This window comes from Manduca sexta, chromosome 4 (genome assembly GCF_014839805.1).
Source record: "Manduca sexta isolate Smith_Timp_Sample1 chromosome 4, JHU_Msex_v1.0, whole genome shotgun sequence".
Taxonomy (NCBI): Eukaryota; Metazoa; Arthropoda; class Insecta; order Lepidoptera; family Sphingidae; genus Manduca; species Manduca sexta.
This window is the reverse complement of record NC_051118.1, coordinates 9,944,774-9,967,413: the sequence shown is the minus strand read 5'-3', so window position 1 is coordinate 9,967,413 and position 22,640 is coordinate 9,944,774. Positions and strand designations below refer to the sequence as shown.

At 44.2% G+C, this 22,640-nt stretch overlaps 2 protein-coding genes across 9 annotated transcripts; one reads left to right on the top strand and one right to left on the bottom strand.

Annotated features, from left to right (window-relative positions):
- Window positions 1-8,376: 8,376 nt before the first annotated feature.
- Window positions 8,377-14,333, bottom strand: LOC115453965 (gamma-aminobutyric acid receptor subunit beta). 8 transcript variants are annotated; one of them, XM_030182705.2, is made up of 11 exons: window positions 13,900-14,333; window positions 13,479-13,579; window positions 13,283-13,350; window positions 11,916-12,142; window positions 11,728-11,810; window positions 10,695-10,832; window positions 10,357-10,494; window positions 9,703-9,987; window positions 9,439-9,614; window positions 9,217-9,354; window positions 8,377-9,129 (listed from the first exon to the last, which is right to left on the bottom strand). In XM_030182705.2, exons 1-11 carry the CDS (start codon window positions 13,971-13,973, stop codon window positions 8,968-8,970), a joined length of 1,590 nt encoding a protein of 529 aa, XP_030038565.2. In that variant the 5' UTR covers window positions 13,974-14,333; the 3' UTR covers window positions 8,377-8,967. The 8 variants fall into 8 exon arrangements, with proteins under 8 accessions (XP_030038565.2, XP_030038562.2, XP_030038561.2 ...); XM_030182702.2 differs by lacking the exon at window positions 10,357-10,494 and having other exon boundaries at window positions 13,900-14,330; XM_030182701.2 differs by lacking the exons at window positions 10,357-10,494; window positions 13,283-13,350 and adding an exon at window positions 12,894-12,961 and having other exon boundaries at window positions 13,900-14,329.
- A 262-nt stretch (window positions 14,334-14,595) lies between these two features.
- Window positions 14,596-22,235, top strand: LOC115453964 (influenza virus NS1A-binding protein homolog). The gene is given in 9 exon segments (XM_037442207.1): window positions 14,596-15,166; window positions 15,260-15,428; window positions 19,827-20,068; window positions 20,070-20,354; window positions 20,429-20,614; window positions 20,792-21,775; window positions 21,777-21,932; window positions 21,934-22,119; window positions 22,200-22,235. Coding segments are annotated over 8 exon segments (2,109 nt in total). The 5' UTR covers window positions 14,596-15,166; window positions 15,260-15,394.
- The last annotated feature ends 405 nt before the right edge of the window (window positions 22,236-22,640 follow it).

The window sequence follows — 22,640 nt, the reverse complement described above, 5'->3', positions numbered from 1 at the left end:
TTTGTTCTTGTTAATATTAGTTTCACTTGTTTGTGTAGAAAGATAATGCTAGAATCCGAATTTCCTTTTGATGAAGACAAAGATAAATAATATGGCTAGCTAGTATGTTTCAGAGTTAATTGCTGTTCTAGATTTGTAAATTTTTATGTATTTCTATATTGAATCGTATATTATTAGGCAATTTTTATAAAAAATAATAAATTCTCTTTTATTTGAACATTGATACTTGATATTTATTTGATGATAAATTAAAATGATTATCGAAATACAAAAGAATTCATATATTTTTATAAAGTTAAATCAATTGTTATAAAAATATAGTTTGACAATTGAGAATGTTTTAGCATATTATAAATATCAATGTTAATTATCATTCGTCACAGTATGTATTTTTAGACATAAAATAATTTTAAGTATATTTTATTATTTAGTATTTCGGAATTTTACAGTGTATTACAGTTTATTTTAAAGTAGTATCGTTTACTTTTCCATTGAATATAATTAATAACTAAGATCAAATTATCAGCGCTTACATAGCTTAATAGAGGTGTAATACTTTGTAAATCTAATATTGAATGTGAATATCATTAGTACTTACTATAAGCATTTTGTACACAAAATGTTATAGCAAAAATAAAATAAAAATAATATTTTCAATATGATGTTTGTCTGATTAACGATCTTATTCTTAGATCTTATTACTATCGAATTATTATGTATTGATAATGATAGAAGTACGCTGTAAATAAGATGTCAGAAATATTATACTACGACGGCATAGCAAATACAGATCTGCTTCTAAGTATTTTAATACTTGGATTGCCGTCTTCTGCACTTTTAAAACCGTTTGCAAAATAATAAAACACAATAAACCTGAATCGTGAAACGCAACGAAAATCGTGAACGCCCTCTACCTCACAAGTATGAAGCAGCCGTAATGTCGATTGGCACAAAAACCCAACGAGTAGGCTCTCTATTTCCATATATATTATAATTCTCTTTGATCTACCCGTTTTGACATTTGATTTCATTGTTGTAAACAATCGCATTTTCCAATCGGACCAATTCCTCAGTTTACTCCATATGTTTTGAATATCGCTTACACTGATTTTAAGGGAAACGAAAAGGCAATGGAAATATCCATATTCTCTAGCGACAGTGACGACAGTGATTTGGAGGGACTAGCGATACTGATAGCGAAACTGAAAGTCGCCGTTCATCACGGGTAATGAAAAGAGTTAACTACATGCAGACCCTGGATGAGTTTGATTTCACGTTTGATTAGGCTTTCGAAATCTGCTTGCCAATCATTGTTAGTTAAACTGATCTCGTATATTCGTGTTACTTCTATGTACAAGGTAAATAATTTTTGACATTATTTACAAAAAATACCGTACCTACCGAACTATTAGATAGGTACAAGCAAGGGGCAATTGTGTAGTTTTTACAGGAACTATGGTGTTTCTCCATTCCATCAACTTTTGCTGAGGAATAGAAAATATTTATATTATCTTTTTCAGGAGATTTGGTACATGGAAACGTCGCTTCCCTGTGATTGCATTGACATTGCGTTTATCTTTACCTAAAGTTCAAACAATAATAATTGTAACTGCAGTTTTGCACAATATTTGTCAGAATCACAGGCTAGAGGAAATTCCAACTGAAGTGGAATTATCAACTGCTGATATCATTAATTATGAGAACAATATAGAGAATCAAGATGTTGGAGAAAGAACAGCATTAACAAATAACTTCTTTACTTAGTAAAATAAAATACCTTTACAATCACTGCTATTTATTTTATTGCTTATCTACATTTGTAATTCAAAATAATAATTACAAATTAACATAGTTTTATTAGTTGAAAGTTAAAACATAGAAACAGGCAAAATTTCCATACATTATCTATACTATTATATAAAGCTGAAGAGTATGTTTCTTTGAACGCGCTGGTCTCAGGAACTTCCGGTTCGAACTGTAAATTCTTGTAGTGTTGGATAGCCTATTTATTGAGGATGGCTATTATAGGGTATATGTATATCATCACACTATGACCAATGGGACCAAAGACGGCTAAAATTGATTACTTTTGAGAGCTTCCGTTGCGTGCGCTGCATAAACGGTTAGTTATGCAACAATTATGTATAACGGAATTGTAATTTGTTCCATAACACTGGATAATGTGTACAGAGTCCAATTATTATTATATGGCACCGAGTTTACTGCGTACTTCATACTAAAACTAAATCCTTTAAAGATTTATTAATATATTATGAACAATGTTATTAAACTTCAGTGTCAAAATATGTTAGCAACCACATTACTCACGTTCCATTTTGAAACTAATTAAAAAGTTTGTATCTTAAATATGACATGTACTAATTATTAATTGTTTCTATTGAGGGCTAAAATACAGAAAATATTTTTTAATTACTCCAATACTTATTTTTCGCAATTAGGCAAATATTGAAACGAATAGTTTGTATGGAAAATACAAAAGTATTTTTTACGAATGGAATATTCTGCATAAAATGGAATGGTCAGGAGGGAACGCATCTTGAAAGGATTGCCAGCGATCTATCGTTGAAGGCAAGCAAGGATAGGCGAGTTAAGATATTGGCATGTCGATAGGAGACCAATCGAAAGATAGTCGGCAATCTAAGATAGGTTTCAGTCTTGGATAGTAGATACATTATTAATTTCGGGCGTTAGTGCGCTTAACTGAAGCGAATGAACTACGTCACAGCTGAGATATTATTACCGAAGCTATAGGGTTCAGAAGGTCAGCTCACAAATGAACTCCCAATACGTTCACTGACTTGGTTGCAGCAGTTCATTGAGTCAATAATTAATTACTACAAAAAATATTTCGTCATTTATAAACGTTATTTTCGTTAATAAAATAGTTTTCTTACCAAAAAAGTTACCTACATGATTACTAAAGTTACAAGATTTAAATCTATTGGTATGGTATTTTTTTTAGATTCTACATGATATTCCGACATTTATTTTAATTCCAAGATTAATATTTCGGTGTGTCATAATATCTAAAAGAAGACTACGTAGACATTACCGAACGTCATATTATTATGCTTTCTGTACCATTTCTTTGCTAGATAGGTACACTATGGCAATGCGTCCGAGTCTTTGACCGATTCCGAAGAGCGCGCGATTATTCAATACAATAGTCGTACTCTTTCTCGCCTAAACTCGCAGTGTTGTCAGTATAAACTTTTTACCAAAAAGCTTGCTAAAACGACACAGCATTTCAAAAATTCTGATATTAGATTATTTTTTATTACATGATGTTCTAACAGATTTAACACACAATTGTATTACAAAATAAAATAAGTAATGATTTATGATGAAATGATTCATGAAAAGTCTACCTAATTAAAATAATACACAGCAATATTTTAGTATTTTTGAAACATTATTTTAAGTAATAAAGTATAATAGAGATTTGGATTCAGTCATTCATTTTCAATAGGCATACAGGGTATAAAATAAACAAGATATTGCACAATAAGGTAATAATAAAAAAAAAAGTTTGGTAACACTGCGAGGGCACGTGTTAATTGTAAAACTCTGGCTCGTCAAATATCGTGTACCTCCAGACTATTATTGCCAGGGTCAATTTGTTTAAAATCAAGAAGGTAAAATAAATCGAGATTTAGTGTTGTAGATCAGGACATAAAAAAGCAAGTATTTTTTTTTAAATTTAAATTTTATGTATTGCGTTTTACAAAAAGTATCACTGCAAGTCATGCTAAAGTTGCATTTTAATTTAGATGTCTGTTTTAACATCAAAGCACAGATCGCCGGGTAGTCGCATCTCTAAGCAAGAGAATAAAACAAAACTGTACCTTCAGCGCTAGTGAGATAATACGTGCTATTTTGATTGCATTGTCGCACTCAACACAGTGATGAATGCGTAGTTTATTTTTTCTAATACTTAATGGTTTTAATAATTTTATTGGTGCAAAACGGGTCACGTCCCCAAAACTGAAAATCGGGACGTCCCGCGCAAATCGGGACATCAGGCAACACTACTCCAGACCCTTGCCGCTACTTTGTGGAATTCGCTAAACTCGTGTGTCGCGTGTTGGTCGGTCAGGCACAAAGAAATTTAAAGTGTTCCCCTAAATGCGACCTTAATACCTATAAAATAGAGTCTATTTTAAGAAATATTTTTTTGTCATTTTGATTATTTTACGATCGCGAAGTTGCATCGTTGACGCGTACGCGAAACTGAACTAATCACAATCTATTGATTATGATTCTATCGGAGGCTGTCATTACGATTTTAATGTGGATTTATAAATTTGCGATAGGTACTGAATTGAAAAATCCAATATCATATTGTCCGACGCGGGATTCAATCCCATGACCTTAGCAAAGCATCCGTACTATAATACAACTGCGGCACCGAGGTAGTCACAAATTAACTGTATTAAAAATACTTTGAAGTATGAAACAACTTTTAAAGGAACAAGCAATCTACAAATCATCATTAGGTATTGGTAAACGCATTTACTATTTTGAAAATATGTTAAGATGGGATTGTGACGCCGCGCCGCGCCGCGCCGCGCCGTGACGCATTCCGTCGCTCGACATTTTTACCTCAACCTATCACATTACCTAATTATTATCAAGATTGTAACTTCGTTATTAATTGTTCGTGTGAATTGCCAGACTTGCAGAATGATATTTCATTGTTATGAGTGTTATAAATCTAACCGTTGAACGTATTTATTATACCTACTTATCTACTAAAATGGATGAACTACCTACATTAGAATGTGTGTTTTGATTAATAAGAATGAAACCACTTTAAAATTACAGAAATCATGTGTTATGTGTACCTAACTTATGCAGTTGTGGTTGTTTGCTTATGATGATAGGTTGAGCATAGAAAATATTAGTGCGTGATGTTTATGTTGGCGTTGGATGTCCACCTGCAAGGTGGACAGACGACTTGATAAACGTCGCGGGAACACATTGGATGCAGGCAGCTTTCGACTAGGGTTGCCACCCGTACTTTATAATAAAGTATTGTACGTTATTTCGGGTAATTGTACTCTATACTTTATGAGAACAATAAAGTACGCGAAAATACTTTATTTACCATGATATGATTCCTCTAGGGTTGTTCGTAAGAATTTTTGCGTAAAACAGCTGTAATTAATAGTACAAAAATGGCAGCAAGTATTTGATAAGCCTGATGGTATACTTTTTTTAATTGCATGCATTCAATTCAATTTTATTGTCGATTCCTTCTACGTCAGCATTCACAGAGAAATTTTAAATTTTGTGATGTAGAATATTAAATTACGAGACGAAAAAAAATCGTATTTAAATTTGAAATATTAATTTTATTTGTTAAAAGTTCCCAAATATAATATATATATTTATAAGCAAAATAATAAAGAAGAAATCATTTGTACTTTATTTTGACACCGTGTACTTTTTTTTCTACATTCAATTTACCGATGTACTTTATTTGCTCAAAAAAAAGGTGGCAACCCTACTTTCGACAGGTCCGTCTGGAAATCTTTAGGGGAGGCCTATGTTCTACAATGGACTTTATGTGGCTGATGATGATAATGATGTTTAAGTATGTGTCTTTTTGTAACGTCGGTGTAGCGTCGTCGCTGCTGGTCTAATTGTTGATTGAGTGATATGGCACGACACAAAACCCTAGGTAGTTAAAGCGACGACATCAGCTGTTCGGTTGCGGCGCGGCGCGGCGCGTGGTGTGACGAACTACCCTTGCGCTCCGAGTGTGCATCACTTGTTCGTGTGCGTGAGCATAATATTATCAATGACTGTGTACGATGTTGCCGCTCCGACGAATTCTAGTATAGTAGTAGTGGCCAAAAGGTGTGTAAAAGAAAATGACTATTTGAATATTTATTTTGTTTGAAAATTTTACTTTTTTGTTTTTGACCTTAGGTTAGAGTAACTTATAGTAAACTGCTTCTTTCAAGATGACTTTCTCGCAGTTTTATTTAAGTCTAGGGTTACAAAATGACCCTGTATACTTAAACCTGCTACTGTTTAGATCCTTACTGATACTGTTTAGATGTGGCGGAGTATGTTAGGGTCGGTGTATGTTAGAATCGGCGTGATGCACCGACACATAGCGCGGAAATTTTTATCTTTACCGTACGGACCGTAAACTAATGATTATTGTTCCATATTCGCACAACATAGAACAACATACTCCAGTACGATAAATCTTCGCCCGTGTAACGTAGACAAGAACATCGCGTATGCCCGAACACGATGTTTTAGCGCGCCACTGCGACACGAATCTTTGGCTGCCAATGTAGCCTTAGCATAAGGGATCGCGAGTGCATATAAACGCCGACAAAGGACTGAACTAGAGGCCTACACGAGGCGCGTAACACGCGGCACACGCGGCTCAGGGAGCGATGTCAAAGGCAAGGAAGATCACGCGGAACGAAACATAAAATGATAAAATAGCATTTAAACTATTGCACGTGATAGTAATAAACATGTTGCTATTGTATAGAATTGTCAAGAATCATTACAATTTTAGTAAAATAAAAAATGTTTTTACTAATACAATTACGCACTGTTTTGTGAAGTATAAGTAACATTTACGTATGTACTACTTGGTAATACAACAGCTTCCAATGACTGAACTTAATGTGAGATAAGTAACTAGGGCCCATTCAATGGTAGTACATTAATAATTATTAATAACTTAATATTAATTACCAAAGTAAAAGTTATGCATTAGATGGGATTTGGTTCAGTTGGTTGAGTTAGCCTCAATGGTATGTTTGCGCCTGGTAGGTATTGCGTACGAACTACAAAGGAAATGCTGACAAGGCGGCGGCCGCCGCGTCGGTCGTGCGCGATCGTCGTTTCGTCAACTGATGTTCATGTTACAAATAATAGTTAAATTTATCTATCCATACGTGAAGGTGTATAGAAATTTCGGAATGGAACGTTAGTTTATTGCATGGAATGGAATGTAAAGTGCGTGAGCGAGATGAAAGAGAGAAGTGAGAATGACAAACGAGATTTGGAAACGACGTATTTAAGATATCAGAGTAAGACAGAGAAAATATTAAAAAAATGCAATTACATCTCACAGAAATTAAAAAAAAACCTAGTTAAATAGAGCCATCAATTACTATCGGCCACTGCTTAAACTAGAGAGGCTGCAATTGGAATGTCTGGCACATCCACCTTACTTCCAGGACCTTGCTCCAACAGATTATTACTTTTCCTGTAATTTGAATAACTTTTTACAAGGAAAAAATTTCGACCCCGATGTGGCAGTCGAAACCGCCTTCAGAGAGTTTATTGATTCTCGCCGTCATGGTATTTTTGAACCCCCTATGAGATGGCAAAAGGGCCTAGATAGGTGTTGTTTTGCATCCCCGCCATGTTTGAAAAGTCCTTCGTAATGGGTACATATAATCATCCAAGAATACAATGAAAATCCTACCTCGAACTGGAATCCGAATATTTGATTAAGTTATTTAACGATGATTTAGAACTAACCCCCACGTAGTACAAGTCAGACTAATGCCCCACGGCAACACGAATAGCTCACACACACGGACGGCACCAACTGTTTGTAAACGACACGGCTAGTCGCCACGCGGCCGCGGCGCGCGTCAAAGCACTTTGTGTGTTTGTACTTTGAGTATGCTGTGTAGCGCAAAAACCATCGATGCCACTCGGGGCGAGTCGGAGTGATTCCTATTACACGGGTGGTCATTTTACATTGATTCGTGTTTTATAAGTGGAGTATAATATCAAACTCCGTAATTATGGCGGGGATGCAAAACACCTAGTATTTTATAAGAAAAATAGAGACTTTGTATTCTTCGCATAAAAAACGCCAATTTCATTTATGTAAGGAATATTTGACTGAATTTTTGTATGCAGCATTGGAACATCAGCAGATATATGTACAAAGTAGATGTTAAGTTCGTATTGTCGTCTCCACCTTATATCATTATTATCAAACACATAATAATATCAATTATCAGCCCTTTATTATATTATACTCTTCCACTGTTGGGCACAGGCTTCTACTACTGATAGGGATTATAAATCTTATATGACTTTCCCAGGTATGCGGGTTCGGTCACGACATTTTCCTTCACCGTTAAAGTAAGCGATAAATCAAAGTTATGTGTCTAGGTATTAACTTTTCAAAAGTCAGAGGGGCGTGACCAAGGGTTTTGAACCTGCAAAAATTCGTTTCGGCAGTCCGTTCCACTCTCAACTAGGTTATCACCGCTTATAATAAATAATAGTAATCTTGTCATATAATTATTTATTAGAAATCATATTTAAGTATATTAATGATAAAATAAAAAGAATACATTTGAGCATCAGACTTTATTACCTAAATTAGAAATCGTACAGTCCACAATATAATGCTAGAGCAATATTTAGAACTTTTATTGCTATCATTAATTCGAGTATATACAAAGTCGTCACTTTTTACAATTGCCAAAGTAGGTGCAATTAAATTTTGCCGGATCGTATCATCGTAAATATTAACAACCATCCAGGAACTATCACAATCTCATAATAATTATATTCCAACCAACAACGTCCATTAGTATGTCGTTCTTTGATCGTAAGTTTGATAAATAGTGCGCGTGCGCGTGCGTGTTGTGCAGTGTTCTTACAAATTAACCGGAGACGGGACACGTTACGCCGTAGTGATGCGTCGTTAAGGGGCGGTCGCAACAAATCATCTGGGGTATCGCGGGGAGAGAATATGCTGAGGTTATCGTTGTATAATTTTGTGTTTTGATTTTTTAATACGCTGAATTACTGAGGGGCCCTAGTAGATTGTGATCGAGGCGGATAAATGTGTATAAAAGTGTATAGTTTACAAGAGTAATAATTTAGTGTGTGAGCGGGAACGAGTGAGAGTAGGGCGTGGAGTGCGTCCCGCGCCGGCGGCTACTTGTCCTCGAGCAGCACGAGGTCGTCGGCCACCACGTCGGACACGTGCAGGTACACGATCCAGTACATCAGGTTGAAGCACACGAAGCACACCGGGAACACGATGCGCGAGTACTTGTCGATGTCCGACGGCGTCATGCCTAGGAATTTGCCGATATCCTGCGCAAACAAACACGTTCGGTTATTGTGTGTTGCTCAGCTTTCTCTCGTTGCTGAAACAGCTCCCACCCGTAATGCAGCCAGTACCTTGCCGGGCTGAAGAGGGTGAGCGGGCGCTCCTAAGCTTTCTTCTTCAATGCCACTTCTGCTTCTGTTTATAGTGTTCTCTAACGTGCCGCCCTTCGAATGTGCTTTAGGGTCACGAACCTTGTACCGGACCTCTTGCTGAAATATGTATTTTCCTTTATGATTTATACTGAAGAATAAATCGTTTAATACAAAACATTAAAATAAAAACGAATAAAATACCGAAGGTCGTCCTGGGGGACATCTGCTGAGTGTGCTCATTTTAGCGAGAGTGTGAGGGTCCCAGGGCGGCGGGCAATCTACGGGCAGCTTCTTTTCGGACATGATCTTCTGTATGGCCACGAACCGTTGCTTCCTCATCTGAATTCTTTTAGACATGTATCCTACGGTGGCATACTCTGTAAAGTATTTACATACTTAGGAGTTTAATAAGCGGTCTCTGCGGTAGTGCGGAGGGCAAAGGGACGGAGGCGGTATGCCACTTACCTAGCAAGCTGGTGAACACCATTACAAAACAGGTTCCGAGGTACACATCTATCGACTTGACGTACGAGATCTTGGGCAGCGCGGCATTGGTAGAGGACATGAGCGTGGTCATGGTGAGCACGGTGGTGACGCCGAGCTGCACCCGCGCTGGCGTCGCGTTGCGGTTCAGCCAGAACGACACCCACGATATGATCACGATGAGACCAGACGGAATGTATATCTGTATCAGGTAGTAGCCCATCGAGCGCACGAACTGGATTTCGCACGCCAGCCGCGAGTAGTTTCCTGCAACATTTTGCGCATCATTGCGTCGCCAATTAGCAGAGCACACTTAACACTGTATATACTATATCCATGCTCACTATAGAGGAAACGCACTACGGAACGATATTGGTGTTTATATCGGTAGCATGACTGAAAAACAATAAAAATAAAAAAAAATATCCAGAGTAACATCTATACATGAAAATTTTAGAAGAGATGTGCTACAAACTAATTTATTTAGTAATGAATAGTTGGTATAATTATTAATTGGTAAACGATGACGTAGACTTCAAAATTAGGTATACAGTCGATAAACCAAAGGAATGAATGGCAAACGCAATGAAAACAAATATAAGAGAAAGTGGCGACTATTAAGAGGTGTCGTGGAACCTGTGGTGAGCGAGATCTCCATCGCGCGCTGTCTGTGCCCGAGCACCTTGAACTGCGGCAGCGACACCTCGTTGGAGACGCCCACAGAGTTGGGCCCCTCGTTCCACTTGTAGCGAATGTCCCGCATCGTGTAGCCGACTGTGCGCAGCGGATACAGTGTCAGTTAAACGGCCCCACACCCGTCGCGTAGGGCTTTGCGTCGTGTCAGCGGTTTGGGGCAAAGCGCGCGCGCGAGTCGGGCGGAGCGCGCGTCGCGTGTCGCGTGTCGCGCTGTCGCACGCCGCGTCCGGTGCACGGGTCAAGGAGGCGGGGCCGGGGCAGGGCGAGTCGCGCGTTACCTGTACTCAGCGTCACGACCGTGGCGCGCTGCCGGTGGCCGAGCACGCGGAACTGCGGCAGCTGCACCTCGCTGCTCATGCCGACGCTCGACGCGCCGTCCTTCCAAACGTACAGAATGTCCCTCATCGTGTACCCGACTTCGATCACATGCCAAACACATAAAACTCTATCACTTACAGTGTGCGGGGCGCCGTCGCCGGCCGAGCCGGGCGGACGACGCCTCGGCAATACGCGTCTACTGGTGGCTGGTGCCGGTGACTGAAGCGAGGCCGTGACGGAGACGGGGCGAGGCCGGCGGGCCCGGTGGGTCCGGCGGGTGTCGGCGCGGACGGAAGCTACGGGTACGGTGCGTGACCAAAGCGAACCGCTAGCGCTAGTACAGAGTGGGGTGCGAGTGCGCGCGGCGGGCGGCGTGTGGCGTGCGCTCGGCCCGCCTCCTTGACCCGGGCGCGTGACGCATGCCGCGTGGCGCGGTGTGGCATCGGTGTGGCGCTGCGTGTGTCGCACGCGCTGCCCACCAGCTGTCGGCGCACCGGGGTGGCGGCGAACGCTCAGCCACGGTGAGCTCGTAGTGTGATACCCAAACATTCGGACGCTTGTCGCGCGTCACGCGTGGTTACGCATATACATATACATACACATAAACACATTACAGTGATAAGTGATTTCATTTACTAGTTGAGTACACAATAATTGTCTAACAATAAATTTATGGGTGCCGGTGCAATGCGACAGGTCCCGGCTGCGTGTCAAGTGTGAATGCTCGGACGGAGATCCGTCTAGTGCGCTGTAAAGCCCCGCGCGTGTGCCATTTTACTATTCGCGTTATACCATCAGTACAACAATAATTAGGACTGTTTTGGCAACAGACCATGACATGGGCACGCATAACAATATACATATACATACGAGGGCACGGGTGTTCGGGTGAGAGAGTGAGAAGGACGGGTGGTATCGGTGATAGTTATAAACACAAAGAACACGACGTCGGGCGCGAGCGCGCTTTAGACAGATAACAAGTGTACAACTCACAGCTCTCGATCTCGATGTGGCACAGCTGCCGGTCCATGGGGAAGTACTGCAGGTTCATCGGACACGAGGCGGTTATCGTGAGCCTGCGACACGCGAGAACAGATCACAGGTTACAGAGGAGCGGGGGGCGGCCGCGCCGGCCCTCCGGCCCGCCGCCGCCATACTACGCAACATGCGAGAGTCGTCACCTGATGCTCCTCGTGATGGAGCCCGAGTGGTGGATACGAATGAACTCGTTGCTGGTGGTCGCGATGTGAAAATACGACTGCTTTTCATTCACGAAGAACGTGTCTGGCACCCAGATGTTCTTAATGAACTCAGACCCCACGGACAGAGTCTCCACTCCGGGGCGTTTCTTGTAAGCGAGCCTCGGGTCTGTCCAGAACTGTCTGAAGTAAAAATCCAACGTGAAGTCCTGAAAACATAAAACAAACATAACACTGATGGCGCACCGCGCGCCGCGCGTTACCTTTCACGTGATACGTGTACCTTGTACAACACAAGAACGAGATAATACTAAGTTATTATACACGGACACAACATACACACATATTACAATCGGTTGGCACATTTAGAACAAAATAAATAAACAAAATCATGTGCACGAATGCAGTGACACAACAGTGATCTCTAAAAGAAACAGTGTGGAGTGCTGTGAGTGTTCAAACTTCGCGCGCTCGCTAACTAGGTATACAGTAACAGTTACAGATTACGAGAAGTCGCCATACACCCGGAGCGCGGGGCGCGCGGCGCTGTGCGTGATGTCAGGTGAGGCGGCGAGGGGCGCGGGGGTGTGTCGCGACACACTCGCGGCGTGCCCAGCGCTCTAGGGTGGAGATCTCTTTAGTTACTATCACCGCACTGAATTACTAACTTTGCGAATAAAATAAATAGCTAAGTGAACAGTGCGGTGTACGACTCGATCTGATGAGTCGTGCATCGGCGTCGCGGCGCAACGTTGAGTGCCACGAAAACATGAATGGCACGCGGACCTACCCGTTCATAGCTAACCGATAATCTAGCACACACTATAAAGCAAATGAACGAGCGGACAAAGCGCTCGTCAAGGCGCACATGCTCGCAGCCTCGCGTCTGGGGCTGCTGCCGCGGCGCTCGGCGCTCGGCGGCCGAGACAAGCGTCAGCTGAGTAGACCACGAACGAGTACCATTAGCACTTCCGACACGGAGCTGATCGACAGCACATACATGGTGACGCCCACCTCCACCGGCGGACCTGCAATCAAGCCCACGCGTCAACTGCGGCGACGAGCACGCACACCTCGCGTGCACACGCGCACACACATTCACACATACACAAACACGCGCGCACACGCACACACACATACACACACACGCACACAACATGAACTGACTGGACGCTCAAATGACACGCGTAACATGGTGACTTGTTAGAGGGAGTGTTCGCAGTGCGACACACTTGGGTGTAAGTGCGGAGCGGAGCGGACCGAGGCACGGGTGCTCGTGCTGACAGACGCACACTGGGTGTGAACTGCGGGCTGCAGTGTGCTACACACAGAACAATGCTCGCCAATACCATTTGTACTTCGGACAGAGAGCTGATGGAGAGCACGTACATAGTCACCCCCACTTCCACGGGCGGGCCTGCAAATTATACGTTAATGCACTACGCGTCACCATTCCTACCTACTGCTCTATTTCTTTGTCTCCGATACAATATTATCTACTTGAGTAGAATATTTATTGATTCGCGTCGATTTGTATGTACTAACCTCCGTAGTTGGGTCTCACTCGTTTGTCGTAACTAATGCTAAACGAATCCAAAATTGCAGATATATTGACGTCACCAAACATGCCGCCACCGCCACCGCCCCTGCGGGTCAAACGTTATCCTTTACGAATTATGTAGCCGACCACTATTCGGTATAACAAACATGTTCGTGCAGTAAAAATATTTTATTAGATTTCATCTCTTCACGAGACGAGGTACTAAAATCGGCATATAAAATATTCATATCACAAACTATTTGGATGCTAACCGATGCATTGTTTCGATCGAGAAAGTTTATTTCGTACGTAACGTTAATTTTATACAATAAATTGTTATATCCAAAATTAGGTGGTGCTGATTTGAATTTAAGTACTTTGAAACTGGGTATAGGTAAAAGATTTTAGTGTGCATATTATACTAACGCGACACGATTAGCCTGCGGCAAAAAGGCGGCGGCGAGCGCTAGCAGCAACGCGGCGCGGCGGGCGCCGTTCATGTCGCGCGCGGTGCTGGCGGCGCCGAGCGGAGCCGTGCGGCGGCGCGAGTGCCGCGGACCCGTGTGCCGCGCCGGCCCGGCCCTGACCCGCGACCCGCCGCCCGCCTCTGCCCGCCCTCACGCGGCCGCGCTTATCGATTCACCCTCGGCTCCGCGCCCACCTGCACCTACCCGCGCCACCCTCACCAAGACCACAATCGACGCGATGTCTTTCCGTTCTTTCGACTTATACTTATTGCTGTATAATAATATTATGATAACTGTTATTTGAAGAGTAAAAACAAATCGATTATATCGTAGATAATAATAAGAGTAATTGAACTCAGAATATTAATTACAGAATATATTATGAACCATTCTTAAATATTATATTTTATTGTATTTAACAATTTTTTTTATCTATAACCGTCACATTAATTAAACATATTATTATAAAACAAAGTCCCCTTTTCTGTTCGCTGTATGTTATCGATATTCACAAAATCTACTGAACGGATTTTTATGACATTATTTGGTATGGATATAGTTTAAAACCCTGGGGAGGTTATGGGCTACTTTCTATGCCGGAAAAATATTATATAGAAAGCCTTTTATTCCGGAAAACTTATTCACGCGGGCGAATCCACGAGCAAAAGGTAAAGTAAAATAATAAGTTAGGAAATTAACGTTGAAATGTCTTCATTCGATGCTAAGCGACCAATATCAACCAATAATTTGGTTTCGCGGACAAAGTTCTATCGATGCGATGAATGAAGTATGTAACTACCTATGTATCTATTTTATATAGTAAATTGAACAATATATTTTACCTTAATAGATGGCGTTGTGTGGTGGTAACAAAACAAATATATTATACAAACTAAGACAAACTGTAAAGTAATATTGGCTAATGGATGTAGATCAGCGTACAGAAAATCGATTATGATACTATCGATAATCGACTACACACCTGTCACCAACATCAACTTGTGCGGCCTCGTCTCTTGTCAAAGTGAATCTGTCAAAAAAATATAAAAACAAGTTTCGGGTGGTGCTGCGCGCTGCACTGCGGTTGTTTGTGGTGTAGTTCCGATACTCGGCGGTGCCACCCAGCGTTGTGATGTGAGTCCGCGGCGGCGCCCGTCATGTCGTAAATCCAATAAAGAGCGTGGCGTGGCAGGTGCAAGTGCAACGGTCGCGGTGCGGCGCATCAGGTGGGTTTGTTTACGCGAGCATGTGACGTGGGCCGCGGCCTTCGCGGGGCCCGAGCACGTGTTCACCGGTGTAATCTAGTTAGTTCCGCGCAGGGGCAGGCGGCAGGGGACACGAGTGAGACACCGAACGCCGGCGACGGTAGCGGCGCCCGCGCGGACCTCACGGCTCACGGAGTCGCGCACATTCGTCACTTGGCAGTATACGCGAGGCGGACGAACGCGGCCGACATGAAGCCGCGCGACGACTACAGGAACGGCGACGGTGAGTCCTCACTCCTCGCGCAGTGACACCGGTCACAGTAGCGGTGAGCCGGCGCAGCGCGCTCCGTCTCGCACGCCAGCGAGCCGGGGACGCGCCGGGTGTACGCGGCTCTGTTTGTTGTTATAACTTGACATTCCGATTTACATTACAATATTTGTTGTATGTGTATATCACATGACAGTGAGTGGTTGGCAAGACAATGGGTATTGGAACTGCCTGCAGTGCGAGTAGTGTCGTGTTGCATTCCATGGCCATTCCATGTATAAAACGCTGACATCAGTAAACACATGATGTTGGAGCTGTAGGCATGCAAGTGTGGCATTTTAACTCATGGGGGACACAAACAATTTGAATAATTGTTTAGTATTTGAGTAATTGACTGATGACTTGTGAATTAGATGCTGACATAAGTTCAATTTGTCTGTTACTGAAACAGACCATGTTGGGGCATTAGACTAGTGTAGCGAACAGCTGGTGGCCACATCATATTGCTCAAGCATGCAGTATGGACAGCACAAGTGTTAACACATACATTACTGCATCAATACCTTTTGAGTTGTCAAATCTCTCAACAATACTTCTGGGAAGTGTCAGCTCTCAATTGATTTCAATTGGTCCAGTTTACTATCACTTAATACAATGGTGACTAAAGCCCAGTGCTGTCATTTGTACTATAAGTAGTTTATAGATTTCAAAACTTTACACATCAAATAATAAACTTTTGAATAAACAGGTGCTATGACAATGATAATATATTGTGGAGCCGGTGTAATAATATATGTATAACTAGCCTTGTTTCATGTTATACTTTTATTAATTAATAATGTAAATTTAATAGTAACCAATTTTATTAATTATAATAATAATTTTTTTAAACTTTTTATTGATAAATAAGATAAAGTTACTAAAACAAATGCCAGTTCAACAAAACAAAAAGTAGAATGTCACTCACATTTATTTTGAGAAAATTATTAGAATTGTGTATTCAGCAGGATTTGTATTTATTGTGATTAATATTTTGTTTTAATATTTATCAAGAATAGTTATCAAGTGTTATTATTAAAATTACCTGAAATACACAAGCATGTGATATTAATAAAAACAGATAAAAAACCTGCATTATACCGATGAGTATCTACCTGCTTATCTGTGATAATGTTGTGGTGTGTTGGTGATGTCATTACAATGTAATAAAAGGAAAACTTAGCATCTGTTCTAGTTTTGTTTATGTCCCATTACATTGTAGCACTTTTCAATTTATCACAAATGTCCTCTGATGGTTGCATATAGCCCACTGTCCCACAGTCTTCAGTGAAGAGTTGTATCTCTCATGAAGTTTGTTTAATTATATTTATGTTACTAGACTTTGAAGAAGGGCAGTGATTTTAACACCTTATGCATGTGTGTATGTTTGTTTGTATGTATACATTTTATAATCCAACCTAGCATCGCTCCTAGTGGACGGATTTTGTCAATCAATAGCTATGTCAATATCAATAGCACACGTCTTTGTTGTGTGATGGTTATAGGTAATAATTATATTTTTCGATATCTTATAAAAATCTATTTTTGTTGTCTTAATTTATATGTCACATAGACATAAATGCTTACTTCGTGAGAATTACAAATTCCATGAACAAAAATTTTCATTTTCTAGGTTGAAAAATACACCCCATTACTTTATATTATTGTTTGTGAGTGACTTAAGTTATATAAATTAAATATCATGAATTATAAAAAGTTAAAAAGGTTATAAACGGGATTCTATGGTGTTTGAAGGAAAATATTGATATTGAAAATTTGTTATTTTGTTTTGAAGATGGCTGTTTGTACATGGCATGGCTATATTAAGCTTCTCAAATAGATGAGGACAGTCTATTTCCCATCTATATATATAAAAATCAATTGCTGTTCGTTAGTCTCGCTAAAACTCGAGAACGGCTGAACGGATTTATCTTATCTTGGTCTTGAATTATTCGTGGAGGTCTAGGGAAGATTTAAAAGGTGAGAAAAATTCGAATAATTACCGGGAAAATCCTCAAAACAGCATTTTTCTATTTCCCAAACAAACGTTTTCTAAATAAAATGGAGAGTCAATTTGTAATTTAAAGTTCACTGCTGCATAAAGTTCAAATTAAAGCAGTGTGCGTTGGAGCACAGAATATAATAATGTAATGTCGCGTTCTGAAACTCAACAAAAGTGAAAGTGAATCGCGAACGCGACAAAATTGCATAGTCTCAAAATACATAGTACATTAAATAGTGGTCGGCTTCGATATTATTTCTTTGTTTTACTTTAAAATGCATGTTTTCGTTATGGACAATTTTGAGCTACTTTTGCATATCTATACTTATAATAAATCTGTAGAGGTCAATTCTGTACATGAAATATATTTCCAAAATAACTGGGGGTGATTAGGGATCGATACTGATGCCAAAATGCAATTAGTAAAATTTTGTCTGTCTGTATAACCGTTATAGAAACAAAAACTACTCGACGGATTTTAACTTAACTTGGTACAATTATTTTCATACTCCTGAGCTGGTTATGGTATACTTTTCATCACGCTACAATTAATAGGAGCATAGCAGTGGTGGAAAATGTTCTTGAAGTTACTCCATTTTTAAGCTTCCGTCATTTCGTGTGCAACCTTAATGGTTAAAAGTTCCTTCGATTTCACCAGGATCCCATCATCAGACCCTGACCGGACAATCGGACCACCTGCATACCACCATAAATTATCAAACATCCCGACAAATTGAGCACCTTCTCCTGAAACCCAAATCCACGCGGGCGAAGCCGCGAGCAAAAGCTAGTTTATTAATATAATCAAAAACACATTATCTGCAATGTTTGGCAGTAATGGACTTTTTTTATATGTTAATTCAGTTATTCTTAAGATATTTTTTTAAATAGAATCACTGATTTGGAATGAAGATTACATTGCTTGCGTTTAAATGATTTCTTGTTAAACTATATACAGTCATTTTGATATTGCGCTAATAATTGAAAATGAAAATAATTAATATTTAATGTAAAAAATATCATTTAAATTGGACAATAGGAAATTATTACTAAACTAACGAAAATGGATGAACAGATATCCTCATCAAACTCTCCTTTGGAGTCTGTTAGAATATGGTGTATTTGGTAATGGATAATATATTCCAAAACCATAATATTATAAGTGTTGTCTGAGTAGATCTGTTTCTGTGCCGGATGTCAATCATCTATTGGGTAATTGTACAGAGCGTAGGTACGTCGGCTTGACGCATAGAGCGCCTGCCTCACTATTACATGAGGCCCGCTCATGGTGAGTGACCGTTATCGCATGTGAAGATGACCCACAGTAACTGCAAAATTTTACTACAAGGAAATAAGATTTGTTTTTATTAGGTTTCTAGGAATCTGCCTTAATACCGAGTCCAACAAACAAAGCTGGTTCGTCTATAACATATAGACACCATGATATCGAGAGTTGCGCACCGTGCCCTCCAAACGTGTCGCCGTCTATGATTGTCTTGTCTGTATTGAGACGTAGTCGCTGCGCACGCGGAAGCCCCACCGGTGCGACGGCCTGTGGTGGTGGTTAAGTCGAGGCCGGCACGTTTTTGCGGCGGCGCGAGGCCGCGTTTGTCGAGCGGTGGCATTGAAAGTGATTATCTCCGATAATAATAATTAAGTTGTAGGCGCCGATAGAGATAGCGACGCCGCGACCGACCCTGCCCCCTCCCCTGTGCCGGCCGCTGCACGCGCCGCGCACCCCGCGCCGCTGCACATGCCTCACGCGCGGTGCTTGACGACGTGTTTAGAGCATACCACAGAGGTGTTGTGTGAGAAGTCATTGAATGCTGTTTATTTATACGCGTGAAGAAGCTTCGACGTTAAATTTAGATAATAATGGCGCGTGCGGCGCTGGTTTCGACTCTTGATAACATTACAATGTTGCGTTAACCAGAGTTGCTTCACGACTTATGAGAAAATATTTGAGCAGTATAAATATTTGTTAAGTAATTATTATGTCATTACGATTGATGTTGACAAAAAGACGACAGTCATACCTACTAATCCTATAAATAGATAACTTGAGTGAGTTGTATCATTTATGTAGGAATAAGGAAGTCATCTGCGAAACTTCTGATCAGATTTCGTAAATTTATTGTACTGCTAAGAAGTTAGGTACTTTATTCTTGAGGGGATTAGTTTTTTAAAATACTGAAATTGACTTTTATGAGTACAACTCATGGAGTCATGAGTAAAGTAGTCACTCCAATTGACATTGAAGTAATACCGATCCTAGTATCATCGGTCTACAGTCGGGAGTCGTCCCACATCTCTTGCACTACAGACACATCAGACAGTAAGAGCTAACGGCGGGCGGATGTGTTGATGTGCAGGGCACGACGAGGACAGCGAGGGCGAGGATGGCAGCGCTTTGGAGGAGGAGCTGTCGCTGTGTGACCGCGAGGCGCCGGCTCGCGCGCTCTGTGCGTTGAACGCGCTGCGCAAGTCGCGCCAGCACTACGACGCCGTGCTGGTGGCGGGCGGCGTGGAGGTGCCCGCGCACCGCGCCGTGCTCGCGGCCGCCTCGCCCTACCTGCTGGAGGCGCTGACCCCGGCGCCGCCCGCGCCCGCGCCCCCCCGCCCCGCCCGCGCCGCCCGCCTACCGCGTCGAGGACGTGGACCCGGAGGCGCTGCGCGAGTTGGTCGAGTTCGCGTACACGGGGCGCGCGCGCGTGCGCGACGCGGCGGCGGCGCGGCGGCTGTACCGCGCGGCGTGGCGGCTGCGCGTGGAGCTGGTGCGCGCGCCGCTCGCCGAGCGGTTGCTGCGCCGGCTCGCGCCGCACGACTGCCTCGAGGTGCGCGCGCTGCCCGACCTCGCGCCGGAACACATCGCGCAGCTCGATGCTTACATAGCACAAAACGTGAGTATTGTGGATGGAGGATCTTCTGTCGGGCGTAAGTACGTCTCTTTAACGCATGCGCCGCTTTGTTGCAGTTCGAGGCGGTGTGCTCGAGCGGTGCGCTAGCGGCGTTGCCGGTGGTGCGCATCGAGTTGTTACGGGAGGGTGGGGCGGGGGCTGGCAGCGGGGTGGGGGCGGCGCCCGGCGGGGCGGAGGACGCGCCGCATACAGTCGCCGATGCCGCGCTCGCCTGGCTGCGAGATCATGCGCCCCAACATGACGTCAGTATACTCTACATCTCATAAAAACCTTTATTTCATAATGATTCTCTTATTTCAACACATTTTTGTTTTTTATTCCTCGCTTGTTGATTGTCGAGTTGCTGATGAATAACTGAAAGAGACTAGTATTGTTGAGTTTTGGAATGGTACGTGAACGGCGCATGTGTCCTGTGGCAGCTTGAGGAGTTGTGCTCGCGCGTGCACCTGTTGTACGTGAACGAGCGCGGCGTGCTGCGGGACTGCGGCGAGCTGCCGGCCGCCCGCGGCGACGCGCCCGAGCTGCAGGAGTACCGGCGCGAGGCGGCCGAGAGAGCGCGCCGCCCGCCGCCCGCGCCTGCGCACCTGCCGCGCCCTCCGCGCCCACTGCCCGGCCTCGAGCTCGGAGCTCGCGCGCCGCGCCCTGCCTGCGCCGTGCTGGCCGCGCGGGCCGCTGGAGCCGGAGCCACGGGCGCGCTGCTCGCGGTGAGGGGCCGGCTGGCGGCGGCGCGCGTGTGCTGGCGCGACGTGGGCGCGGGCGCGGCGGGGGGCGCGCGCGGGGCGCTGCACAACTCCGACGGGGAGCCGGACAAGGGCGAGCGGCGCGCGCTGCTCGCCACGGGTCGGTGCGCGCACGGCGTGGCCGCGCTCGACGGTCGGCTGGTGGTGTGCGGCGGATACGACCGCGCACGCGTGCTGCGTGCCGCCGAGCAGTACGACCCGGCCAGCAACACTTGGAGTGCGTTACCCGACATGCGCGGCCCGCGCGCGCGGTTCCCGGCGGCCGTGCTCGGCGGCGCCGTGTACGTGCTTGGCGGCAGCGACGGCCACGCCGAGCTCGACACGGTGGACGCGCTGCAGGACGGCGCGTGGACGACGCGCACGCGACTGCCGCTGGCGCTGTCGCACGCGGCGGCGGTGGCGGATGAGGCGGCCGGCGCGCTGTACGTGGTGGGCGGGTGGACGGGCGGCGTGCATCTGAAGCGCGTGCTGCGCTACACGCCGAGCGACAAGCAGTGGTCGGAGGCGCCGCCGCTGAGCACGGGGCGGTCGCAGTGCGCGGCGGTGCTGTGGGGCGGCGCGCTGTGGGCGCTGGGCGGGTGCGACGCGTGGCACTGCCTGTCGTCGACGGAGACGCTGCGGCTGGACGGCGGCGGCGGTGGCGGCGGCGCGTGGAGCGCGGGCTCCGGCGCTGCCGACGGCGCGGCGGTCGGTGGGCGGCGCGGTGTGGCGCGGGCGGCTGGTGTCGGCGGGCGGGTCGGACGGCGCGGCGTCGCTGCGGCGCACGGAGTGGCTGGAGGCGGGCGGCGACACGTGGCGCGGCGGGCCGGCGCTGCGGCGGAGCCCGCGCGGGGCTGGGGCTGGCGGTGTTCCACGACGTGCTGTACGCGGTGGGCGGGTTCGACGGCAAGGAGTTTCTCGCGTGTGTGGAGTGCCTGTACGAGCCGGAGGGCGAGTGGACGGCGCTGTGTGCCCCTCCCTCGCCAGTGTCACCCCCGGCAGCGGCGCCACCGCCCACCAACAAACAGGTCAGTACAGTGCCATTGATCCACTAGAATAGTATCCCTAAAAATATTATGTGTACTATAAAAAACGACGTTCTTTGCAGGACACAAAGGAGAATGGTGAAGTGCATTCGGAGTGAACATGCCGTGTCCGTGCCGTGTTGCCGAAAGTCGTCGCAGCGGTACTTATACGACAACTGGCAACACTTGCATTATTTTAGTTTTCATTAATTTAATGTTATTTTATTCCTTATTGAGAGGCGGGTGTGGGCCGCCGGCGGGTTGCGTCACAAGTGTGACACAAAGCTGCGCCGGCGCACCGGCCCTCCGCTCTGCTATGAAATGAATTATTCCACGTTCCACGTGTATTGTAACGGTTGCATTTAAGTCGCATTAAAGATAAACGCAGACTCATCGCCCGCCAGCTGACCCCATTCCTATGATGTAGTGTGAGCTGAAGCTCGCCGTCGGTAGTGGGGACGCTCCGGTGCGGGCGGTGTGCGTGTGCCGGTTGGCGGCGTGTGGCGGACGCGTCACACGTGTCG